This window comes from Schistocerca gregaria, chromosome 1 (genome assembly GCF_023897955.1).
Source record: "Schistocerca gregaria isolate iqSchGreg1 chromosome 1, iqSchGreg1.2, whole genome shotgun sequence".
NCBI lineage: Eukaryota > Metazoa > Arthropoda > Insecta > Orthoptera > Acrididae > Schistocerca > Schistocerca gregaria.
In genome coordinates, this window is record NC_064920.1 from 573,534,912 (window position 1) to 573,560,446 (window position 25,535).

General features: G+C 39.3%; 1 protein-coding gene across 2 annotated transcripts in view; it reads left to right on the plus strand.

Moving 5' to 3' along the window:
• The window catches only part of LOC126356558 (dipeptidyl peptidase 9), a 196,461-nt gene that overhangs the window by 161,762 nt on the left and 9,164 nt on the right, over positions 1–25,535 (plus strand). For both annotated transcript variants that reach the window (XM_050007380.1, XM_050007381.1), the window contains 3 exons: positions 12,249–12,368; positions 13,582–13,734; positions 19,292–19,434. In XM_050007380.1, the coding sequence (XP_049863337.1) occupies positions 12,249–12,368; positions 13,582–13,734; positions 19,292–19,434 (416 nt within the window). The remainder of the gene's footprint in view (positions 1–12,248; positions 12,369–13,581; positions 13,735–19,291; positions 19,435–25,535) is intronic.

Sequence of the window (25,535 nt, forward strand, 5' to 3'; positions counted from 1 at the left end):
GTGAGCACATGTCCGCTAAGGACAAAGACGCAGGATCATTCAAAGGAGCCAAGTGCGACAACAACCGATACATTTGAGGCGAAATCCATGAAAGGAACAGAGACTTACATGTTTGTTCGTCTGTGACGTGAAATGCCAAGAAGTGCTGTCAAAGACATTTTTTGTAATCAGACCAGTCTTCCGCTGTCTCGTCATAAGGAGGAAAAGGAGGCATAGACAACAACGAGAGATGCCCTGCATTGGATGCCGCGATGAAATCGCCAATGTGAGAAGCGTTTGCTGTTCAATGAGATCTTGAAATAGTTGCTCTAAAGTAGCCATGGAAACCAGTGGGTCAGGGATGAAAAGGAAAAAATCTCATCCTCGTCGCCAATTGTTATAACATCAAGTTGAACACACACACTTCAAAGACGACACAATACATGTAAGTCACAGAACAATTAGACAAAGACAGACATGTGTACACGGTAACAGACAAATCACCACTGAGTCCAAGTCTAGTGGCCGCTGGCTGGCTGGCCGCTTAGGTGGCATGGCTGCTGCATTGCTGGCAGACAGCGCCCCATGTAGAGGACACGCGTAACTGCTCGGAGGCACTTTGAAAGATCGGTCAGTCACAACACTATTGTGCAGACTGCAGAGTGTACAAATGTGCAGTCTGCCATCATTGTACACAGGCTAGATTAATGACCACTAGAGAGAAGAGGACCAGTGTGGAAAAACAAGCCCAGCCTCCCTCTGGCATAGCAGCTATTCTGCTTCCTTCTGTTACATTTCTACAAAAGCAGAACTGACACATGTTCACAGGGGCTGCTAATCCCTTCTGACACTGTGAGGGCTGTAATCGAACTTCATGATGTACCAGGATTCGTCTTTCACTCATTGAAATATAAGTGAGGAAAACAATGAGCAACAAACAACACAAAGCATGTGCCAATGGTTATTCCACTTGCTGGTGTTAGTAGTGTCATAAATGAGGTAGCTCAGGCCCAACCCTTACCAGCATTTGATGCAACAACTGTTGCTCTCTAAAACTGCCACATTAAGTATGTCCTGATAATACTAATTTTTTAACTTAAGCTAGCAGACAAAAGTACACTTTTGTTTCTTCTAAGATGCTAGATCCCATGGCTGAGTACTATGTTGCTTTAGAAGGAATGTATTTTATACTGACCATTCAACCTCCTACAAATGACAGGATACCAGAGTATCGGGCGCACCGATATGTCATTGCGTTCATGCACTTTTTATTCTTCAAACTCATTCTCATGAATATTATCTTTCCAAATTGTGCTTTACCAGATGACGTGCAATACCAAAACTGGTTATGCTTACAATATTTATGTGCAGAAAATAGAGCTGTTGTCCTGATAAAATAGTTTAATGGATGCAATTCAATTTAAATTGGCATCTATTGGATAATCATATGTTTTTGCGTCTATATTTTCTTTTTATCACAAAATGCGAATTTTTAGGTCCCTACTAATTGCTGTCGTCTTTTTGTTTCTCTCTAGTATTGTAGTATTTCTGGAAGTGCTCAGAGCCACCAGCATGTCTGTGTTTGATGAATTATAAATGGATCCACTTTCATGTCGGAACTCAAAGGCTGTGAACAAAGGAAAATACGTAGTTTTTGTTTAGTTTGTGCATCCAAGGCAACAGTTTCAAATTCAGTTGTGTATCCAAAGCTGCCATGTTTAGTGTCATGATTGCATGTACACTTTATGGGAGAACTTCATGTGCTCAGTGCAATAATGGAAAAAAAGCTAAATTTAAAGACAGAGAGAGGAGAACTGTTATCTAGGGCAAGAAGGCCACAGAAGTGAATCCCGAAGTATGGGGCCTCTAAGTTATGAGATTTATGAGATCAGGATAAAAAGTACTGTGCTCAAATTTTCCTAGTGCAAATTAATGATTGTAGGTGAATTAAGTTTTTGCATTGGAGTCTGGCACTTTCATTAACATTGCCTGTATTTTTGCTTATCATTGAGTGCTTTATTTGCCGCTTGGTAACAGTTTGTTATGTGCAACATCACATTATAGTCAGATGCTGCATCAACTTCTGTCAAGGTAAATCAGTTTGTAAGATTGGCAGATGTTTGTTGACAGTGCCACCAGAGAAACACAAGTAATGGAGTGGTTCAGTTGATTCGAAAGTGGAAGAGCATCAAGACTAAAAGTCTGTGTTCCTACAACCCAACTGTAGAGCAGTTGTTGAGTGGGCGTGGCTGGTAATGGGGAATCATTATTTTACCATATGGGAGATAACTGATTGGTGTGGAATTGGCAAGGAGTGCTTATATTTGATTTTGCACGATAACTGAACATGCACTGAGTGCCTGCGAAATTGGTCTTCACACCATGGAAAAATTCTGCATTGAAGTTTTGTACAAGTATCTGGACTGTGTCAACACTGATCGTAAGTCTTTAACATCTTGATATTTAGTCATGAGTTACAAGTGTACTAGTATGAGATGCAAACAAAAGCATGATGTCTGCAGTAGAAGCATTCCTCATTCAAACTCTGTAGGAAGGGCAGCAGTTGGAAAATACAAAGTGAAGTTGATTGTTGTCTTGATATCTTTGGAATTGTGCATCACAAATATGTAAGGAAAAAAAACCTGTGGCAAAGACTGCTATCCAGCACTAAAGGCCAGACCTGAGAGAGATGAAAAAGTTGAATTTGCATAATGGTATGAAACAGCTTTTGTCATGTGAGAAGGGTAAAACCTGTAATGTTTTTGGAAAAGTGTAATAAAGCCAACAAGTTTACTTTTATACTCTTCCCTATTACAGATTTGTTTGATTATGGACAGCACAAGAGGAATTTGAAAATCTACTGCTTTCTATCAACTAAGACTGGAGGTTCTGTACTGATTTGGGGAGTGGTATAATGAATTCAGTGGTTCATATTGTCACACTTAAAGGGAAGATGACTGTAAAGTTAGAGAAAAAAATTATGTTATCAAGATCATACAATGGTGCAAGCATTGTTCCTAGCAGTAAATTGCATATTCCAAGATTTTATTGTGCCTCTCCAGCTACTGGAAATTTCAGAGACTGGTACAACGAGCATGGGGAACTAACAGGCCACTTTGAGCCTACTCAATCACAAGTTTTGACCTTTAAGCCATTGTGATCTGTGTTGGAAATTAAGCAGTGGGTGCATTGCTTTATTGCAGAATCTGCATCTGAACAGTTTCCCACAGATAAATTGTATTAAGTGTCGTAGCCCATCAGTTGGGATTCATGTATCCTGATCCCCAGAAGGAAGCAATAAGTAACCCTACAACATATTTGAACATTTTTTATATTACTTTGTTCAACATTTGTACTGGCCTTGTATGTGCATCTCTCTCTCTCTCTCTCTCTCTCTCTCTCTCTCTCTCTCTCTCTCTCTCTCTCTCTCTCCCCCCCCCCGCCCCCCCCATGCGCGTGTGTGAGTGAGAAAGTCTAATAAAGGTGGCCCCTAAAATGCATACCTTAAGTGCTATGAAGCACTTGCTCAGTAGAAGAGAGATGTTTCATGTTAGTGAAGACGAACAAGTACTCATAGCTCTTAAGATATGTGCTTTAGAGCCCGTGTTTACTGGACATATATTTATTGGTGTGGTCCATACTACTATCTCTAAAAATATGGAAAGCAAAGAGCTTGCAGAAGAACAAATGTCTTAGTATCGAGAGTGAATAAGTTTTCACTGATATTGATATTTAACATCTTCTCAGTGGCAAATTGAGTAGAGATGGGGAACAAGATCAGCTTTCAGAAGGATTGGGAAGAAAATTGGCTGTGTCATTTCAGAGGAGCCATCCCAGCAGTTTCCTTAAGTAGTCCGGGAAAATTGCAAAAAACCTGATTCTGGATGGCGATTTGAATTACTGTTCTTCCAAGTAAAAGCCGCGCGGGGTGTCTTGTCACAGTCCGCGCGAATCCCCCCCCCCCCCCCCTCCCCCCTCCCTCCCCCAACAGAGGTTCGAGTCCTCTCTGGGGCATGGGCGTGTGTGTCGTCCTTAGTGTAATTTAGATTAAAATAGTGTGTAAGCTTAGGGACTGATGACCTCATCAGTTTGATCCAAATTTCTTCCAAATAAAAGTTCAGTGTCATAACGTAGCATCATCTCGCTCTGTAACAAGTAATATTTTTCGCATGAAACAAGATAATGTATGGAAAAAGTCATATTGACCACTGTGAGAATGTGGAAAAAGCTAATTCCTCTTTTGGCAAATTAGCTTGCCACACATGAGCAGATTTTAGCAACAGCCTGTAGACATTTCTGACGGATTCTTGAAAACTTGCAGTTCCTGTATATGCATTGGTAGAGTTACAACACTGAGACCATTACCCACAGTTCTGGGAATGCCAACCCAGACTCTCAGCAGGTACACACATGGCCTGACATCTATGACGGGCATCATTCAGCCAAGTCAGTGTGTCTTTGGCTAGCCGGTGATCTAATATGCCACTCCTGCTGAATGGTGCACTCTAATTGACTAGCCTATAGTCTTCCACACACGATTTTAAAGAAACTATTTGGTAAAAAATGGTTTTTATGTCCATTATAACTTTGTCAGCTTCATGATGAAGTGCCTATAATTTCACTAATGGTCATAGGTATTGTGATATTTTACATATAAGTAACACACTGCCTGAAATTTGAAAAGTTTGCAGTGAAAAATAGCATTTACATATGTGTATTTTTTTTTATTGAGACTTGAGAAAATTGATGCAATTATTTGTGATCACACGTGGCGGTGATAAAGCTAGAGAAAAATATTCCTAACACCTCTTATATCTCTTTCAATATCATGTGAATTTGACTATGGCTAAATAATCTGATACAAGCTACATATTTTAAGCTTGCTCATCACTTTTTGCGCTATCATTGTGCCTATGGGGCATCTTATCCAAGGAATCGAGACGGCGTCCACCAAGGAGTAGCTATGGGAGCCTGATAGAACAAGCTCTACATAAAGCATATACACTGAAGGCAATGAGCTGTTACATCCAGTGAATGCTTCTTATGATACAACATGCTTAAAAGATTAAGTTGTTCCATCAGTTGCCAGTGTTTCATCTCAATGCCTGAACATCAGCTGACCAGCCCCCCCCCCCCCCCCTCCCCATCTCCCCCGTAGAGTGGAACAAGACCATTTGCAATTCAGGCACAGAAGCACCTCGCAAATCTAGCTGTAGCAGACCAAATGTCCTAATCCAATCCATTGTTGGAATAAATATCCGCCACTGCTTTATAAATTTGACAGGTTGTAGAAAAACTGTTATTTCAGATTATGGTTTTAGCCAAGTGTTTTATGTACTTCTGAAATATATGTGTAATTTTAAGTTATGTACACTGATGGCTGCAATCAATCAGAGACCAGCTGTCCTCCAAATTGGCGTTCTCACAATTTGCAGCCTCCATTGCAGAGCTCTATGCCATTTTTAAAGCACTGGTGCGAATGAAAAAGGATTGAAGCAGCAATTTCCTTGTATGCTCAGATTTTCTTAGTGCCTTCAGAGTGTTCAACAGTTGTACCCAGTGTACAAATTGCTGTAGAATATTCAGGATGACCTTCTCATACTACAGTGTCAGAGAAAAGAGGTGTCAATCATTTAGATCCCACAGCATGTGGCAGTCCATGAGAATGAGCAAGCTGACAATACAGCCAGGGATGCTTGTGAAGGATATAACTTACAAGTTATTACTTCTTAATTTTTAAAGAAAACTCATGTGCCAGTGGGAAGATGACATCATCCCAGTTGTTCAGGTGGAAGGAAATGGCACTAAAAAGATCAAGGTTGGGCTCTACCCTGACACACAGCCACTTCTGTATGTACAGAGAGAGAGAGAGAGAGAGAGAGAGAGTAGAAATTGGTCTGGACAGTGACCTACCACCTATTTTAGGAACTGAGTGTTCTAAAAGCGTTAGAATTTGTTTCTTTTATGTGGGCTCGTACCCAAACTATCAGGTTAAACTAGTCTATTTCAACATGTTCCAGAGTGGATAATATTTTAATGTCTTCCAGAGTGGGTGATAAATCTGCCTCTTAGTAATGCACCAATGGTAGTTCTAATAACATTTTATCTTGTTAGTATTTTATTCTTCATTGAAAGAATTTTATACAACAAACAATTTTCATTCACACAATTTCTATGCATTTGACAATTTTCTATGTCCATTATAGGAGTTTTAACTAAAATACATTTTTTATATGATTTTGGTATATATATATACAGGGTAGTCAGAAATAGCCTAAAAAGCTTGTATCGGCGTTCTAAGGTAGATTGTGCTAGAGGGGAGTTGATATGTTGTGCTGTTTCAGAGTTAACTAGCATCAAAGTTAATCAGACCATTGCAAATGTTAAAGTGACTTGCTAGATGCTGTCGCCAAACATGTTCTTCATTTGATTTTCTAAAACTGAATGAGAGAGCAAGACAAAAACTGTACATAGGATGGTTATGAACATGAAACCTCATCCAAAGGCAGAGCAGTCTCGTGCTGCGCTATCAACTTTGTCAGTGGTTTTCCCTGTGGGTCGCGATGCCAAGGGGGGTCTCCAAGTCTTTCTCGGAGGGTTTGCAGTTGCAGGAGTGACTTCTGTTTAATCACTTTAAATGCTACACCCAGAATTTGCAGCATGACGTAATATATGTTTTGAGACAATCATCTGCTGTGGTAGAAATATCACACAGAAGTGATTTTTGGGAAAGCACTTTGTAAAGTCGCAAACGTTCAGATGTAGCATTTTTTCATAGCAATGAATATGAATTTAATTTGAACATGTTGAAAACTTCAAATATGTAGAGACTTGCAGCAGTGGCAAGTGACATGTCTCTTGAACTCTAACGACATCTGTGAGTGAACTAGGACGTTGAGTCATGAAGTCTTGTACAGGCTGGATTCACCAGTTCACCTCTGAGAGATTTGCAAGGAGAGGAAAGGACCACATGAACTTCCAGGTGGGAACAGCAGTATGGGGGACAACATCTTGTGGAGTATTCATAGCTTAGTTTTCTTGATGAAGTACAGGAATTCCTACCTAGTGGATCTGAGACACTTGATACCACCTCAGACTGTAATTGACACACTGTGTGTTGATTTTGTTTCTATTTCCACAGCTCTGTAGCTTCATTGGGATTCCCATAAAAATCATCTCTGCTTGTACCCAGTTTATTTCTTGTGTCCTTCGTGTTTTTTGTTGTGTTTGCTGTGAAGGTGTATCTTTTTTTTCTCCATAGTGCTTAATAAAAGAGTTGAAAAGTATTTTCTAAAAATTTGGTACAATAATTTATAGTAAAATATACCGAATACACTCTCAGTTAAGTACAAATAAATGTTGTCTTCTTTTGAGGCTGGTTGAAAGTAAATGAAACAACCAGCCTAGCACATATCTGAATGCTAGACCTAAGATGAGTGAAATTTTTTATTAAAATTATACAATTCCTTGTATAATATTAATTCTTAATTGATGACAATGTATATTGTTTTACAATAAATACTCCATGTTAATGATGAATAAATGCAAAACCTGAAAACTGTTTTCAGAAACTAATTGATAACTAAATGAACAAGATCCAATAAGTAACGTTGAGAAATAAAAAAAATCTACTTCTTTACAAACAGTTTCTACAGTGAGATCTTGCTTAAAGAGCATAATTAACTTTTGAGTCTTCCGTGCAGTGCAAAACACTCAATATGTGAAGAAAATTTTTCTGTTTGAATTCTCTTGAAAACATGATAATTTGATCCATTCTAAAAAAAACTACTAAAACCATTTATAAAATACTAATTTAATTTTTTACCATACATCCTTTTTTTACAATAAAGTCATCTAAAGATATTTATTTTTGTCTTCTCTTCAAAATGTGTGCTAAACACAGAATATAGCTAGTTGAATGTAACATCTTTGTATATATTGGTTAAAGGGCAGTTTAATGGAATTAATTTTGGTTATCAATGACAAATCTAAAATGGAATTCATAAATAGGCTATTTAAGGCCAAGAATTAACAAAAGTATTCAAAGTTAGGAGATATTGCAACATTGTCACAGAGAATTTGCTGTACTGTGAAGGAGACGAGTATGGTGGTACTGGAGATAACATTATTCATTCTGTTGCAATTGTTAACAGTACAGCAGTGTCATCAGCAGAGTGTTTTGTTTGGAGCATGGCACCTGTTCGTGGCTTCCCTGCTTTATCAACTTGGTAGCTAGCTAATTACATGTTCTCATTGACACTGGATACCTAAAACCAGATAAAAAGTTGTTTAAACCAGAAAAAACAAATAATCAATAACATAATACTATTTTTATAAACAAATAATTGTACAATTTTATTAAATGAATCATAGTAGTTATCTGTGGGTTAAGGGTTTTCAGTTTCCTTTTGAAGTAGGCAAATAGTTTATCAGTTTCCTTGGAATGTTTAGTTGTGAAGTGATGCATGGGCCTCGGTGGCATCATACCCTCAAGGGGTTTCATGCTCTCACATGACCATCTTCACTGCAAATTACACATCGAGGTTTATTATTCATGACAGTAAATCAATACTTCAAATAAATGTCAAAAAACTCTTATTTTTTTTATTTTGATTTATGTCTGCCACAGCCACTTGTACTAGACATGGAGGGCTGTGCAGATCTTTTGAGTAACATCTCCGTTTTATGCTTGCTCAGAGCAAAGGACAATTATGCAATAACCACATACATACACGGACAACCATATGAAGTGAGTGAAAACTGCTGTCCCTATGCTGCCCACACTCTTCCACTGCAGCAATGAATATAGATCACAACCCACAGAGTGCTGACTGCTGCAACTAACTTGCACAGTGCATTTGATTTCTCTATCAGTATAGTACCAATAGAAAGAAAATTAATTTTGATGCCTTTGAAATCACTGATGTAGTTTTATTACGGTTCTGGGGGAGATCGCCTGAAATTTTTTACTTCAAAAAGGGTCACATATTTAGAAAGACTGAAAAACACTGCTCTATTTTTATAAGAACTGAAACTAATTATATATGGCGGGGTACTTGAATTTGTATGCAGAATGGCCACATTGGCTAACTTCAATGCTATGTAACTGGGAAACAGTACAATGTATGAATTTTTTTACTTAACAATTACTTCTCAGCAGCACCACCTACTCTGCAACAGCCTTACAATTTTGTTTTAATACGATTTTGGACTGCCCTGTGTGTGCTCCAGATATCACTTTCAGATCAGATTATTTAGCCATAGCCATATTCACATGATAGGAAATCTGCATGGGCACTACTAACTTGCTCTTTCTTGTTCATGTGTGGTAATACTATATTATCTAAGAGCTTCAATTTCAGCCCTAAACTTGCATTTGATCATGCTGCTTTGGTGGAGGACCTAATTTCCTTCACACATTATATGAATCAGAAATATTGCCTTGCAACCCAATCCCAAGACGTTTCCAGCAAACCTGACATTGAATCCTGCCTTGAATAGTTCAGATCACGATCCCAACTTGATGCACCACCACGACCTCAAAATCGTTACTTACAAGTCTTACAAGAATTCCTCACATCCAGCATTGCTTCACAACCCTTCCTCAGGTCCTTGCAACATGACCTTAACCTTTCCTTCGTAGAACTCCAGTCTCTGTGTTCCCTAAAAGCTAATCACTCTTTCATTATCCTCCCAGCAGATAAAGGATCTACTACTGTGGTACTTGACTGACAGGGGTATGTTAGTGAAAGTCTGTGCCAGTTGTCTGGCACCTCTAAACACAGCATCTGCCATCAAGATCTCATACCTGTGATTCATATTGACCTGCAGTCCCTCCTTAAAACCTCAGTCACCTCACAAGGACTAACACCTCAACCCATAGAACTTCTCACCCCACCCAAGCCATACATCTCCACCTTTTACCTTCTTGCTGGGATCCACAAACCCAATCATTCTGGCTGTCCTAAAGTTACTGGCTTCAAAGCACCCACTGCATAGTTGATCAGCACCTACAACCCGTAATACAAAGACTCCTCTCCTGTATCAAAGATACCAACTATTTCCTAGATGATCTGAAATCTGTGCCCATCCCACACCCACCACATATGTTGCTTGCCACCATTGATGCCACCTTCCTCTATACCAACATCCCCCATGTACATGGTCGGTCTGCTGCTGATGGTCTGTCTGTTGCTGAGCATTTCCTCAGTCAGCACCCACCTGATTGCAAACCTATGACAGCCTTCCTACTCACCACACGCGCCATCTGTATTCTTCCCCCAGACACCAGTTTCTCAGAACTCTGCAGGTGTTTATACTTACGAACAACTATTTCACTTTTGAGGGGCAGACAGATCAGGGGTACGGCCATGGGAAACAGGACGGCTCCTTCCTATGCCAACCTTTTCATGGGTCACTTGGAGGTGGCTTTCCAGGGATCCATAAGTCTTCAGCCCCTGGTTGGGTTAGGTACATTGATGACATATTTACCATAAGGTCTCATGGTGAGGCTAACCTGTTAAAATTCCAGGAATCTTCAATTACCTTCTCCCCATTATATTTCACTTGGTCCTATCTGATTCTCTTGACAGTTGCCTCCCTTTCCACGTCAAATTTTCCCTTCCCATACAGCCTTGGCATCCAAGGTAAACAAATTTGTTTGGAGGCAAACTCTTTGTAGCAATAAACTACCATTCTCACCTCAGCCTTCACAGCACATAATTACCCCACCAGCCTAGTTCAAAAGCAGATTTCCTGGGCCATCACACCCAATACTGGTACTGCTGATCCCACCAAAAAACAACTTTTGAGCACACCACTGGTGACTCAGTATTATCCTGGTCTGGAATGTATTAATCAGCTACTTTAGCAGGGTGATGACTTTCTAAAATCATGCCCTGAAATGAGATCCATTCTGTCTGAAATTTTGCATACCGTATCTAGAATAGCTTTTCATTATCCTCCCAATCTCCACAATATTCTTTTCAGACCCTTTGCTCCTTCTGCACCCATCTCCCTACCCTATGGCTCCTACCAATGTGACCATCCCCACTGCAAGACTTGGTTTATGCACCCTTCTACCACCACATAGAGCAGCCCTGTAATTGGCAAAACATGTACTATCAAAGGGAGAGCCACCCGTGAAATGACACACGATATACCAGCTGTTATATAAACACTGTTCGGCCTTTTACATCGGCATGTCTATCACCAAATTATCAATTAGGATGAATGGGCATAGACAAAGGGTGCTTATGGGCAACACACAATATTCTGTTGCAGACATGCTCTACAGCATGACAATTGTGACCTCAGCGCCAGTTTCAGCACACATGCCGTTTGGATTCTTCCCCCAGACACCAGTTTCTCAGAACTCTGCTTGTGGGAACTAGTGCTACAACACATCATTGGTTCTCGCCAACCACCTGGCCTTATTTAAGTTAGTTTCCTCTGTCTCAGCATTTCCTCACAGGAACTACTCGTTTCTTCACTCTGATACAGTTTTCTACATCTGCCATTGTCTTAGCATCTATTTTTCACCACCCCGTCCCACCTCCGTTACGTACAATGCACTTAGCTTTCCACTCTTCTTCGCTCATTCATGATGTTTTAGCAGTAATCTCTGTCTTACATTATATCCTGTCTTCCACGTTTAAGCTCTCAGTCCCCAACAATCTGTCTTTCATTCTCATCCCGTGCAGTAGGTCTCCCTTGACCTGCGGTTCTGGGTGACTTTCCGGAAATCTTCCACTTTTCCTAGACCTCTGCTGCTGCTTGGTGAGTAGATTTTTTATCTATACAATTAAATGTTTGTGTTAGCATTTATAAATGTCAATAAGGGAAAAAATCACAGAAATTGCAGAAAAAAGTTAATAGCCGTTGCATGAACCTTTACTTTCTCTGGTCTCTTGTTCAGTCCTACAGTGTTAAACCTTTATTGTTAATGCATTACTGGGCGCTGATCTAGGAGAAAAGTACATGGCTGTAGCGGAATTCAGCTACAAGAAAGAGGGAACATTTTGAAAATTAGTTTTTGTGGGAGAAGCTGTGTTTTCACATGCTGAAGAAAAGTCAGAATTCCCTTTTTCCTGGAAAATATAGTGAATATTTGGAGAAGTGGGCCTTATTATGTCTGATCATAGTGCTTTTTCAATCTTCTTTCTGACATTATTTTTCTGTGACTTGGCTTTTTTCTTTACTGTTTCAGTATTTAGGGCTTTGATTGTTCATAGATTGAATGGTGTACTTTGAGACATGTGTTTTTGTAGGGCATGCGCCAGTTACGGATGCATATGTTGGCATCACAAGGTTACTGTGTTGTGGCTGTAGATTCACGCGGCTCACAGCACAGGGGTCTGCTCTTTGAAAGTCACCTCAAGGGCCGAATGGTAAGTTAAATAATTTTTAGTAAAGACCTTTATTATTGTTTCTAATAGTACTTTTTCTTCTGTAGCACCTAATTTTGTACATAAACATGGCAAGTGTTGCTTTCTCCTTCACCTGCAATGAAAAACTGATTCAGCACATATTACAATGTTCACATGGTAGTTGATTCAGAGTAACTAGTGTAAATCATCTTGCAGTCAGTTATGAAACCGAAATATTTTAGAAGTGCTCAGCAGGTGAAACTTGAGAAGCTGGAGTCTCCACCACATGGACACTTGTGAGCATTTGTTAAATAAAGAGGTATTATCCAAGAATTAGAGCTTTTCAATATACTTGAATTTGCTAGTATGATGTATTCACACAGTTGGAAGCATACATCATCCACAAGTCACATTCTACAGAATATTCTTGGAGCTTTCACAGAAATGTCTCGCTTCATTTTACAGTAATTTATGGGTTGGAAACACATTAACTGTAAATTCTTCTATAACTGGGTGTTCAGAAGAAGGCAAAAGCATAGCAGTTTCATTGGTATTACCCTAGTAGAGCACTAAAATATTCAGACTAATCCATGGGGCGAGGACAAACACTCTTTTCTGCTTCGTGACGTATACTCTTGGAAAGCTTAATTTTTATATCGTTTGTTCCAAAGATTGGTATTGCATGTAGTGGGGACTTTCGTATGCATTCTGGGTGGTTTCTTTCAGCAGTTTGTTATGCGACACTTAATTTGTATTTGATAACTGCCATAGTTAGGGACTGAATACAGAGAATCTGGGCACACAGTTCTGAGTGTGTTTCTTGCAGAGTTATACTGAGGGCACAATAACTATTGAATTTTTAGTGGCATAATCACACATTGTTTCATTTATAGCATCTGTACATCTGCTTGCAAATTCTTTCCGCAATTCATATTCCACTACAGTAGTTGCTAGCTTGTTAGTGTTGCAATAAATAATACTAGTTTTGTAGCTAATGTGAACTTTTTTACAATTATGAGGACGCCATGCTTAACAGTAAAACACTGACAGTTAATGTAGTTCATCCAAAGTAAAAATGTTCTTTACTAATTTCTGCATGTGGCTATTCACTTCACAATTTACTGGAAATGGACTGTAATGGCAAGTGTGATACTTTGTACTTGTCAGAATTGGTATGACATTATTATTTTATAGCTTAACTGTAAGAATAAGTGTAAGATTTCTATTGCTACAGGGTACTGTAGAATTGGCAGACCAGATTGAGGTATTGCTGTGGTTAGCAGATACTTTGGGTTATATCGACACCAGTCGTATTGCTATCCATGGCTGGTCTTATGGCGGTTACCTGAGTCTTATGGGGCTTGCTCAACATCCTGATATTTTCAAGGTAAGTAACTGCGTCTTAAAAATACTGTAAAATAAGTATGGAATTTGTTTAATCATTAAGTTTAAATGAATATCTAACTATGACAGACTAATAAACTGCATCTGATGTCTCTGCCTCTTGATATCACTGCTATATATGCACATACAGTACCAACAACCCAACAACTTCATGAGCTAAATGCATAATTGAACCCAGTTAATTGTTAGGTAAGGTAAGAAAATTTAAAATTCTCATAAGATATTTATTTTAACACAGAGACATGTTGCAAGGAAATTTGACATGTAACAACAACAAAATAGTGCAACAGTTAAAATTGTATGCTTTTGCAAAATTTTAGAAAAGGATGGTAATAAGTTTACTTTTATTTACACTAAATCAGAGCTGACAGCACAGTAAACCTCAAAGGAAAAATGCCTCAACTTCTTGTACCTTAACTTAAAGCTTAACTGAATCAAAATTTATATTGACTCAATTAAAGTGAAAGGATAGTTTTAATGAATTGAAAGACTCCTGAAATGTGAAGTTTTTTTGTGAAAGGGAATAGCTAATAAAGTAACATCTGATAGGTATAAGATACATATTTTACAACATGGAAATTATGTGAATTATATATCTTTACAAGTAAAAATAATTCTAGGCAGATCTCTCTCGACAGAGTGGAAACAAATAGATTCTTCCACCATCACATGAGCCGACAACATATAGAGCTGTAACTATCTGAATGACACTTAGAAACAATAGTGAGAACCATTCTTGATTCCAGAACACACCAATTATGATAATAAATATGCAATCGAAGTTCTTTGTGACATAGCAACTGAGAACAAACGTACAGATGAATCATTGCAGTTAGTACAATCCATGAGCCCTAAAATGAAATGTTAAAATAGCACTTCAACAGACAACAGATCATGACTAGAAAACATAACTGAGGATACATAAGTTTAGCTTGAGTTTGTTTCAGATTAAACAATAATACCAACACCTCACAGAGAAGGCGCAGTTCAATTAACTGAATCTGCAACCGGCATATGGCTATAACCGGGGCCTGACCAGGAGCTAACTAGATATCAGGGGACGCAGTGTTCAATGTTTTTAAATGCAAATCCTCGCCAGTAACGACTGGTGTGCAGTTGCTCTGATGCAGTTGCAGTCCTGACATTTAACATTTTCCTAGAAACCGACTCCAAAACAATCGGGCATGTATAACAGAAAACAAAATTTCTTCTCAAGACTGCACATCTTTGTAGTGCCCCACTACCAGTGGTCACTGGTTGTGCATGTGTTGCTGTTTGTAGCCGTACTGACCATCAGGGCCTGCTATTGGTGCAAGACACTCACATTCCTCCCGTAGGCTTGGGTGCACTGCCCTCCTGCAGTCAGAGACAAAGCTCATGAGACACACTACTAAAAGATCTGTGGTATGAGAAGATCGATTACTTTGTTACAATGGGATCAATTCAAGCTGACCACGGCTCAATGATAGCCAATACACAGGAGTATTGTGTAGTTTTGCATTGACAATTTGTAGAACCATATACATAAGGGGAGATTCTCACTTGTATAGGGGTACAAGACCAACAAACATTCACCATTTATACACTAATTATTTTTAGTGATGGCATTTTGGCAGGACTTCTAAATATTGTGATTCACAAGGGTATGTTCAGACTGTACAAGTTGTATTAATTTTTCTAAGAAGGCCAAGAGAAAGTTGCAGATTTGTCAATTTCTGGTAATCCATATTTAGCTCCCCCACATATGAGAGCATTGTGAAATCTGTAAGCTGTGGAAGAACAATGATAAATTTATTGTGTTGTTAGTGGCAAGTGCCAAAACATTTGTGCTGCAAATGTGCAAGTATTCTATATCAATGCTTGCTTATATGTTAGAATTCTTCTTCTTCTTCTTCTTCTAATTCTTCTTCTTTTTCCATGAGAAGTAGTGGATTTTTGTTAGGTCATGTTCCAATGCCTGCTATAGGGTTTCCACATTATTGGCCCAATGATGAAAATTTAAGCATGATCAGACATCCAGTGTAGATAAGAGTGTGAAATATTATGTGATAAATAAGCAGAGAGACTTTGTGAATATGTTGAAAAACAAACTCATTGTGTAAAATTTATTTAGGCTTGCATGTTGAACTTAAAGTAAATGTTTACAAAAGAAGTTTGCATGTAATGAGTATGCATTGACATCATCTGTTTGCTGCAACAGGTAAATTTGCATGGGACCTTCTGTCTAAAGGATATTGTATTGCAAACATGCTGTTACTGTATAAACAGACATTGTTGTTACAGTGGGCTAAAATGGTGATATAATATTATGTCTCCCTATGCAGGAATCTGAAACTGACTGTGATGTGTGGAAGTTTGGATTGGTCTAGGAGGCATCCTCAGAGAGCCGAAGTTGTTTGCAACAAGTGGGAAACCTGGGTAGAGTCCCAGTCTGGCACAAATTTCCATGTGTCACAAACAGCTGATGTCAATGCATATTCTCAGGATGCAAACTTATTTTGTAATGGTTACCATACTTGTACATGTCAGTGCCAGTGTCTGTGCCTTCAGACATGTATCCATGTCTGAAAGGCATTGTCCTGTGAAGATACACACACAGTGTAAACACAGACATTGAACCACCAATGATATAAAAGTATTTATTAATGCTTGGTTTGTTCTTGGACTCTGTACAATTCTTGTGTTTGTTGATTATCATTGTTACATTCCATCCTGGATTTTCTATTCCATCCTGGACTTTCCATTGTGTTGGATTCTCATTTTGTCAGAATTATAGAGGAATGTCCGAAGACTTGTTTGATGCAGTTTCTACGCTACTCTATCCTGTGTTAGCCTCTTCATCTCTGAATAACTAATGTGACCTACATCCTTCTGAATCTGCTCACTGTATTCATCTCTTGGTCTCCCTCTATGATTTTTAACCTCCCTCCAATACTAAATTGGTGATCCCTTGATGTCTCAGGTTGTGCCACCAATTTCTTTTCTCCCAAGATATATTCAGTACCTCCTCGTGAGTTACATGATCTACCCATCTAATCTTTGGCATACTTCTGTAACACCACATTTCAAAAGCTCCTACTCTCTTATTCTCCAAACTGTTCATCATCCATATTTCACTTCCATACATAGCTATACTCCATACAAATACTTTCAGAAAAGTCTTCCTAACACTTGAATCCATATTCAGTGATAACAAATTTCTCTTCTTCAGAAATGTTTTTCTTGCCATTGCCAGTCTACAATTTATATCCCCTCTACTTTGGTCGCCATCAGTCATTTTGCTGCACAAATAGCAAAACTCATCTAGTACTTTGTTTTATTCCTTAATCTAATTCTCTCAGCATCACCTGATTCAATTTGACTGCACTCCATTATCCTTGTTTTGTTTTTGTTAATGTTCATCTTTTATCTTTCTTTCAAGGCACTTTCCATTCTGTTAAACTGCTCTTTCAAGTCCTTTTTTATTGTCTCTGACAGTTGCAATGTCATCGACAAAGCTTCAAAGTTTTCGTTTCTTCTCCCTGAACTTTAATTCCTACTCCAAATTTTTATTTGGTTTCCATTACTAATTGTTCAGTGTACAGGTCAAATATTGTCAGGGATAAGCTACAAACCTGTCTTGCTCCCTTCTCAACTACTGCTTCCCTTTCATGCACCTTGACTCTTACAACTGCCACCTGGTTGCTGTACAAGTTGTAAATTGCCAGTTCCTCCCTATATTCAAGCCTTGCTACTTTAAAGATGTCAAAGGGAGTACTCCAGTCAATTTAGTCAAAAGCTTTCTCTAAGTGTACAAATGCTATAAACGTAGGTTTGCCTTTGCTTAACCTATCTTCTAAGATAAGTCGTAGAGTAAGTAATGCCTTGCGTATTCCTGCATTTCTCTGAAATCCAAACTGATCATCTACAAAGTCAGCTGCTACCAGTTTTTTTAATTCTTCTGTGAAGAATTTGTGGCAGTATTTTCCAACCAAGTCTTATTAAACTGGTAATTTGGTAATTTTCAGTCCTGTCAGCAATTGCTTTCTTTGGAATTGGAATTATTACATTCTTCATGAAGTCTGAGGGTGTTTCGCCTGCTTCGTACATCTTTCTCACCAGATCGAGTAGTTTTGTCATGGCTGGCTCTCCCAAGGTTATTAGTTGTTCTATTCCTAGGCCTATGTTTCAGCTTAGTTCTTTCAGTGCCCTGTCAAATAATTCTATGCGGCAGCACCCCCCCCCCCCCCCCCCCCCCCCACAGTATCTTATCTGCTTTTTCTTTATGTGTGAGAGAGAGAGATTCTTTGAAACATAGCTTTCACAGTTTTAACTGTTTTGAAAATTTTATCTCTATTGTAGTTGTGTTATGGTAGATTAAGGAGGTACCTTTGTTTACTCTACAGAATTTGGAGACAGCATGGTGATCCAAAATTTCTGTGAGCTCAGACCCCCACCCAAAGCCCCCTCCCCCTCCTTCCCAGACCAGAATCCTGGATTCAACTGCTGTATCTCTCTCTCTCTCTCTCTCTCTCTCTCTCTCTCTCTCTCTCTCTCTCTCTCTCTCTCTCTCTCTCTCTCTCTGTGTGTGTGTGTGTGTGTGTGTGTGTGTGTGTGTGTGTGTGTGTGTGTGTGTGTGTGTTCATTCTTATTGCTATCATTTAATTTATTCACACGTTTTGCAGATTAAATTTCATGAGCTGCTCTGTCAGTATCAATAGTAAAAAGGAAATGTGGAGAGAGCCATGTTGAAGAGTATTAAAGTGGGAGAGGGGAGAGGAAAGATGAAAGTGGATAAAATTTGATTTATATCTTGGAAATTAGGAAGAACTATTTGAAGTGAATGTTGGTTCCTGGGAGAAGTCAAGGGTGTCTCATTATAAATTTTCATCAGTGTCTAAAGGCAGTTGCTTGTGGAATATTTTATGAAATTTGTTTGTGTCTTTGAAAATGCCTAACATAATTTGTATGAAATCGTATGCAGAAACATTATCTCTCTTCATTGGACTGGATCATGTGTGTTAGGCTCTATGTAGATTCCTGGTGAAGGACCTGTCACACCTTCCTGAAACAAAATCTGTCGGGCCATACAACTAAAGCAAGATAAATGTGGAGTTTCGTAATCACCAATGCAAAAACTATGGAATCTATTTCCACTTTGTTGAAGGAAGTTTGTGAGTGGGCTTGAATTTGCTAATTTTATTGGATCAGGTTGTTAGGTAGTAATTACTTTTGTGAGACTGGTATTGAAATAAACTACAGTGATTACTTTTTAATCATTCATTATATGAGATACATTCTATGAGAATGAAAACAAGTGAGCCTGAAACACCTAATAAATGCCACTGGAAAAAAAGTTGCTTTTAGTGATAACAATATTGTTTATCAAGGTGTTGCTATTTGCTTATGGAGGCAGTGTGTGCATTAGCCTGGTGATGGCTGTGCGTGAAGTGGTAAGGGAAACTGAGTTCAGTGACAACTATACATATAATGACCATTTTAAATGAATTTGTCACCATGCAAAGAGAAGGACTAAAGGTGATTGTCTTATTTCATTACAGGTTGCAATAGCAGGAGCTCCAGTGACTTCATGGGCACTTTATGACACTGGTTACACAGAGCGTTATATGGATCTTCCAGAGAATAATCAGCAGGGTTACAAGCAGGGTTCTATCCTGACCTATGTAAATCAGTTTCCTGATGAGTAAGTTATCATAATTCTCATTATTATGACCACTAGAATATGATGTTACAGTTGTACTAAGATGTCAACACCTCTCATGTTTGCAGTTTCTACAGTCTATTTCCACTCGTAGTTTTTAAGGAATTTCTTTTATTCAGGATGTATGCACAAATTGAATTGTTGGAACACCAGAAATCTTCTGAATTTACCCATTTGGGAACTAAATCAGGCTCTCACATGCCAAGTATTTCTCTCACTGTATTATGTCGTCATAGTTTTGTAACAGACTATTGCATTAATAGAAAGTGCTTAAAGTACCTGTGACACGTCATGGTTTCATGTTAGACAAAAGATATATAAAACACTTTAAGATTTGCAAACCGAAACAAAAGCAGTTTTCATATTTACTAACTCCACACACACACTGTTATAAATGGAAGCATACAGATGTCACAGCATAGAATTCTACAGATCTTGAATGTAGTCCTGTAATTATTCCATGCAGCTTGTGCCTGTGCTTGTAGCTCCCACTCATTGGTGGGTAGAGGTGGAGTCCTTAAGGTGTGCTTCATGTCACCACACATACTCTTGTCAGGGACAGGTTGAATGATGTGGATGGCTATGGCAGAGTATCCACAGTTGAAAGGCATGCTTGGGAAGTGTCAGTGGTATGAGGTCAGGTGTTGTCCTGTTGTAATATGGCTTAGGCTTTTATTAGTGTCAGAGCCATTGGCTGCAGGACCTCATGTGCAGCTGACACAGAGCCTGTTAGGAACACAAAAAATGAACAGGCACCTTAGGATATTGCTCCCCACCCCATTGCATTGGGCTGATGGGGAGCGTGATGGAAGACCACAGATAGCTTCCTGTGGCACTCTCCACTTTGCCTCCAGGCATGGATCCGGTAGTCGGCATTTCCAAGGCACAAGCAGGATTCGTCACTAAAGATGATCGACTGCCAGCCTACATGGCCCCATGCCCATTGTTGCTGACACCAGGCAAGTCATGCACTATGCTACATGGGTGTGAGTGGGAAGTGTGATAACAGTTAGCATGCAGTGAGTGCTGCATCATGCATCGGCCTGCCAATGGTACTAGCACTTACTAACACTTATGAGATGTTGCATAGAAGACAAGACAGCCTACTGAATGTCCCCTGTTGTTGCTGTTGGATGTGTTTGTGCGTGATGGTTACACTGTCAGTCTTCCCTCCTTGTGGTGCAAGTTGTGCATGCATGCCTACATGTATCCAATGCTGCCAACAACTGGCAGTGTTGGTGACTGTACGATGGGTGCAGTGTGCAATACAACAATAGGACCATCCAGCCTCCTGCATCCCCACAGTAAGTCCTCTTTCTTAACTTTTTGTAAAAGCCCCATTTGTGCTCCCCGAGTACATGGCTGACTGTGCAAACGTAATCATGAGAATAGCAGATGGGGTGAAAATACACATCCAATTTGCAGTGGTGCAGTTGGGTCCTTCCAGGTGTAGCTCTTCATGAAAATTAGTGTAAAAGTTCGAAACCTGAACATGCAAGATTTTTTCTTTTTGTTTAACAAACACAAGGAAATGAAACAGTGTTTCAAAAAGTGAGCAGTTACCATGGAATATGCAGTAAGAAAGCTGAAGAGTTTATAAGAACACAATATCATGTCTTATCAGAATGCTGCTGGTAAATTATCTCAGTCAGTTGACACTGAGCAAAATGCAAATTCAAATGTTTCTTGTCTGTCTACTGAAATGCCTTGTGGTACACTGAGATTTTCTAACAGTCTCATAGTGAGGATGTTCTTTCACAGTCAAGCACATATTTACTGAACCTGCTTAAAGAGGATAATTCTGTGAACAGGAAAACAGAAATATCCAGGTGTGCTGACCATGAGAATTTTGAAATCACGAGTAACTCAGCAGCTACAATTTGTAAAAGGAATGACCAGAAAAATGATACACTGCTATAGTGACCGAGAGCTTCCCATAGTAATGAATTCATTATTGTGCTGATTTCTTCGTGTGTGAGATGGTTATATACTAGATGGTTACTAATGTAGCAAATACCTCAACTGAACATCTGCTAATGGAGGATTATTTGATGCTTATTCAACATTAAATGAAGTGTGGGAAGTGTGAACCAGTTCCATCATCACTGCGGAGGATAGCTGGCTTCATCATTACGATCCAGAAAGTAAACCTGCAGATTTAATCTGTAAATTGGTTAGTTTATAATCATCAAAGAAGCCCAAAGTTGTCATTCTTAGACTGCTACAGATTGGTTCATCGACATGAATTCCTCTAGTACATGATTATTACTGCAATCTGTTGTTATCAGTTTTAAAGGTACCTTACAAAATCGCTCGGACCTCCAGCCATAATCTCGTTACTTCTTTACAATGCTCTACCGTGACGTCGCTAACAGTGTTACCTTGTTGGACTTTAGCAGGCTGGGATGGAATCAGAGTTCGATTTTACAAAGTTCACTCTATGGTATTGCCCCCTTACCTACCTGGCTTTTATGACAAATCTTTTGCACAGCACAAAATCCCAATCGGCCGGAGAAAGGCGCAGGTAACTCCAGTATACAGGAAGGGTAAAGGAACGGACCAGCAGAATTACAGACCAATATATCTAACTACTGTTTCTTGCAGAATCCTGGAACATACTCTCAGTTTGAATATAATAAACTTTCATGAGACTGAGAAGCTTACATCCACGAATCAGCATGGTTTTAGAAGGCACCACTGTTGCATAACTCAGCCAACCCTTTTCTCACGTGATATACTGAGAACTACGGATGAAGGGCAACAGGCGTATTCCATATTTCTAGATTTCCGGAAAGCACTTGATGCAGTGCCCCATTGCAGGCTGTCAACGAAGGTATGAGCATATGCAATAAGTTCAGATATGTAAGTGGCTCGAAGACTTCTGAAGTTATAGGATCTAGTGTGTTGTCCTCAACAGCGAGTGTTCATTGGAGACTAGGGTATTGGCAGGAATGACCCAGGGGAGTGCGGTAGGACTGCTGCTATTCTCTGTATACATAAATGATTTGGCGGACAGAGTGGGCAGTAATCTGCATGTTTGCTGATGATGCCATGGTGTACGGTAAGGTGTCGAAGTTGAGTGAGTGCAGGAAGATACAAGATGCATTACATAAGATTTCCAGTTGGTGTTATGGATGGCAGGTAGCCCTAAATGTGGAAAAATTTAAGTTAATGTGGATAATAGGAAGAACAAACCTGTAACATTTGGATACAGTATTACTAGTGACCTGCTTGACACAATCAAGTCGTTTAAATATCTGGGTGTAACATTGCCAAGCAATATGAGATGAAAAGGGTGGGTGAGAACTGTGGAAGGGATGGTCAGCTGTGGTGTATTGGGAGAATTTTAGGATAGAGTGGTTCACCTGTATAGGAGACCACATATCGGGTACCTGTGCAACCTACTGTTGAGTACTGCTTGAGTGTTTGGAATCTGTACCAGGTCAGATTGAAGGATGGTACCAAAGCAATTCAGAGGTGGGCTGCTAGATTTGTTACCGGTAGTTATGAACAACATGTAAGTGTTACAGAGACGCTTCGGGAACTTAAATGGGAATTCCTGGAGGGAAGGCACCATTCTTTTCGAGAAACACTGTTGAGAAAATTTAGAGAATTTAGAGAACTGGCATTTGAAGCTGACTGCTACCAACATACATTGCATGTAAGATGCGAGAAATTAGGTCTCATTCGGAGGCATATAGGCAGTTGTTTTTATCTCATACTATTTGCGAGTGGAACAGGAAAGGAAATGAGTAGTAGTGGTACAAGGTACCCTCAACCATGCACCGTATGGTGGCTTATGGAATATTGGTGTAGATGCAGATTATATTATAGAATTCAGTCTTTGGTGTCATTTCATTTTATATGAAGAAATAACTTTTTGACAGTCACCATCAAAACCATAAGAACAAAGTAAAGGTATTTCAGAATCTGTGAAACCTGATCATGCGTCTGTTATATAAAAGTAGAAAAACATGTAAACTTATCACCATATAAGGCAGTGATATGTCCATCATATAGATTCATTAACAATATACTTGATACTTAAATAATGGTGAAATTTTGGCACTTGTAGAAGGGGGGCACCCAGTCATCTCTATACTACCTGGCTATTAAGCTCCAACTGTCTGAACATACCGGCCAAAGATGCTCATATTTCGTTTCTTACCTAATTATAACACGGCTGCCATGAAATTGAAATGAGAATACTGTCCAGTCTGCTTCCACATCAGCGTAATACAACACACACTGATATAAAGTTGAAAACTAGAAACAAGTAAAGAATTCTTTATAACAGACAGATTGGTGGAAAATGTTTTACTTAATTACTGCATGGTAGACTACGCAGATGACAAGAATCTGCAGGCAACCAAGGTTCCATGCTCTGAGATCAGAGGTCTGTACTCGAGTAGTACAGAGGTCACTTGTGGTGAAAGATTATATCATGACATTAGATGGGTGATGTGAATTAACAAAAATGTTATACATTGACAAAAATGTTATATATTATGAATATCTGCTTAATAGCTCTTTTGTCCGTCTTTGGAAGTAAATACATAACTGATTCCGCATATGAGGGATCTGACAGTTTATTGGTAGGTTGGCGGAGGAATGTGGCATTAGATGACTACACACATGTATGTAGTTCAGATAAATAAGGGCGACTGGTTTCTGTACCTGGTGATTGCACCCAGCAGCAAGACAGATCAGTTTGACAGCATTAACGTCAGGTGACTTTTGTCGCTAAGGCATCAAAGTGAGTTCACTATAATGCTCCTCAAACCGTTGTAGCATGATTCTGGCTCCAAGACATGGACAGTTATACTTCTGAAAGATGGCATTGCTGTTGGGGAAGACATCAAGCGTGAAGGGATGCAGCTGTCAGTGCCTTAAATTAGTAAAACAGATCCCATGCAGGTGCAGGAGAATGTCTCCGATAGCATAATACTGCTCCCACCAACCTGTGTACATGATGTGCTGCATGTTTCAAGCTACCTTTCACCTCAGTGTCAGCATTTGTGGAGATGACCATGGACACAGTGTAGCAAAAATGTGATTCACACAAAAGCCAACACATTTTCATGCAATTATAATTGATGATGTTGTTGGGTCAACACATGAACATGTAGGGGTGGACTGCTGTGGTGCTCCATGTTCAACGTGATATGATGCATCATGTGCTCCGAAATGCTTGTGCATACACCGGTATTGTGTCTTTCTGCAGAGATGCTGAAGATCGCCATATATCCTACGTTACAGAGCAGACAAGCCTCCGAACCCCACAATCTGTCAAGAGTTGTGGATGTCCAACCACTTAATGCCTAGTTGTAGTTTCACTGTCCCTGTTTCTGTAGATGCTCATGACAGTAGCACGTAAACATTCAACCAGCTTTTCCATTTTCAAGGTACTCAGTCACAGATTCTGCATAATATTAATCTGCACTTTGCCGAAGTCACTTATCTCAACAGATTTTCTCATTTGTAGCCCATATCTTCACTAGGGTGATCCCTGTCCATGTCTGCTCTGCTTTCGTACTTTTGTTGCCACGTCGTGCCTGCAGTGTCATAAGGCAGCATCCAACATTGCGCGGATATTGGTCAGAATGTTTTGTCCGATCAATGTATATTACTCTTCTTCACCTCCAAATATCTAATCATATTCTCTCTTTACTGGTAATTCAAGGAACCAGACAATGACAGGTTCAGTTGATTAGGGTTAATAGCAGAAGCCAGACTGTAAGACAGAAATGATCACTTTCTACAAACTAGTTTTAGTAATGTTATGTATGCCGCAATAAAACATTAATCACTTTACACTGAAACTTCAAGACCATAGTAACGTGATGCGAATAGTTACACTGAAACCATTACTTGTGAATGTGTTCATATCATGCAACACAACCAACCAGGGATGACAGGCTCATTCCCTGCTGCCATTGCACTATGTGAGGAATACACACAAAGTAAATTTGCAATCAGTTTCAAAAAAAGTATTGTCATGGTCAAAAATTATTCAAATGCTGGACACAGCTAAACCAGTGATAGCTGCATTGATAAAACACACACAGTACAGTAAGACTTAG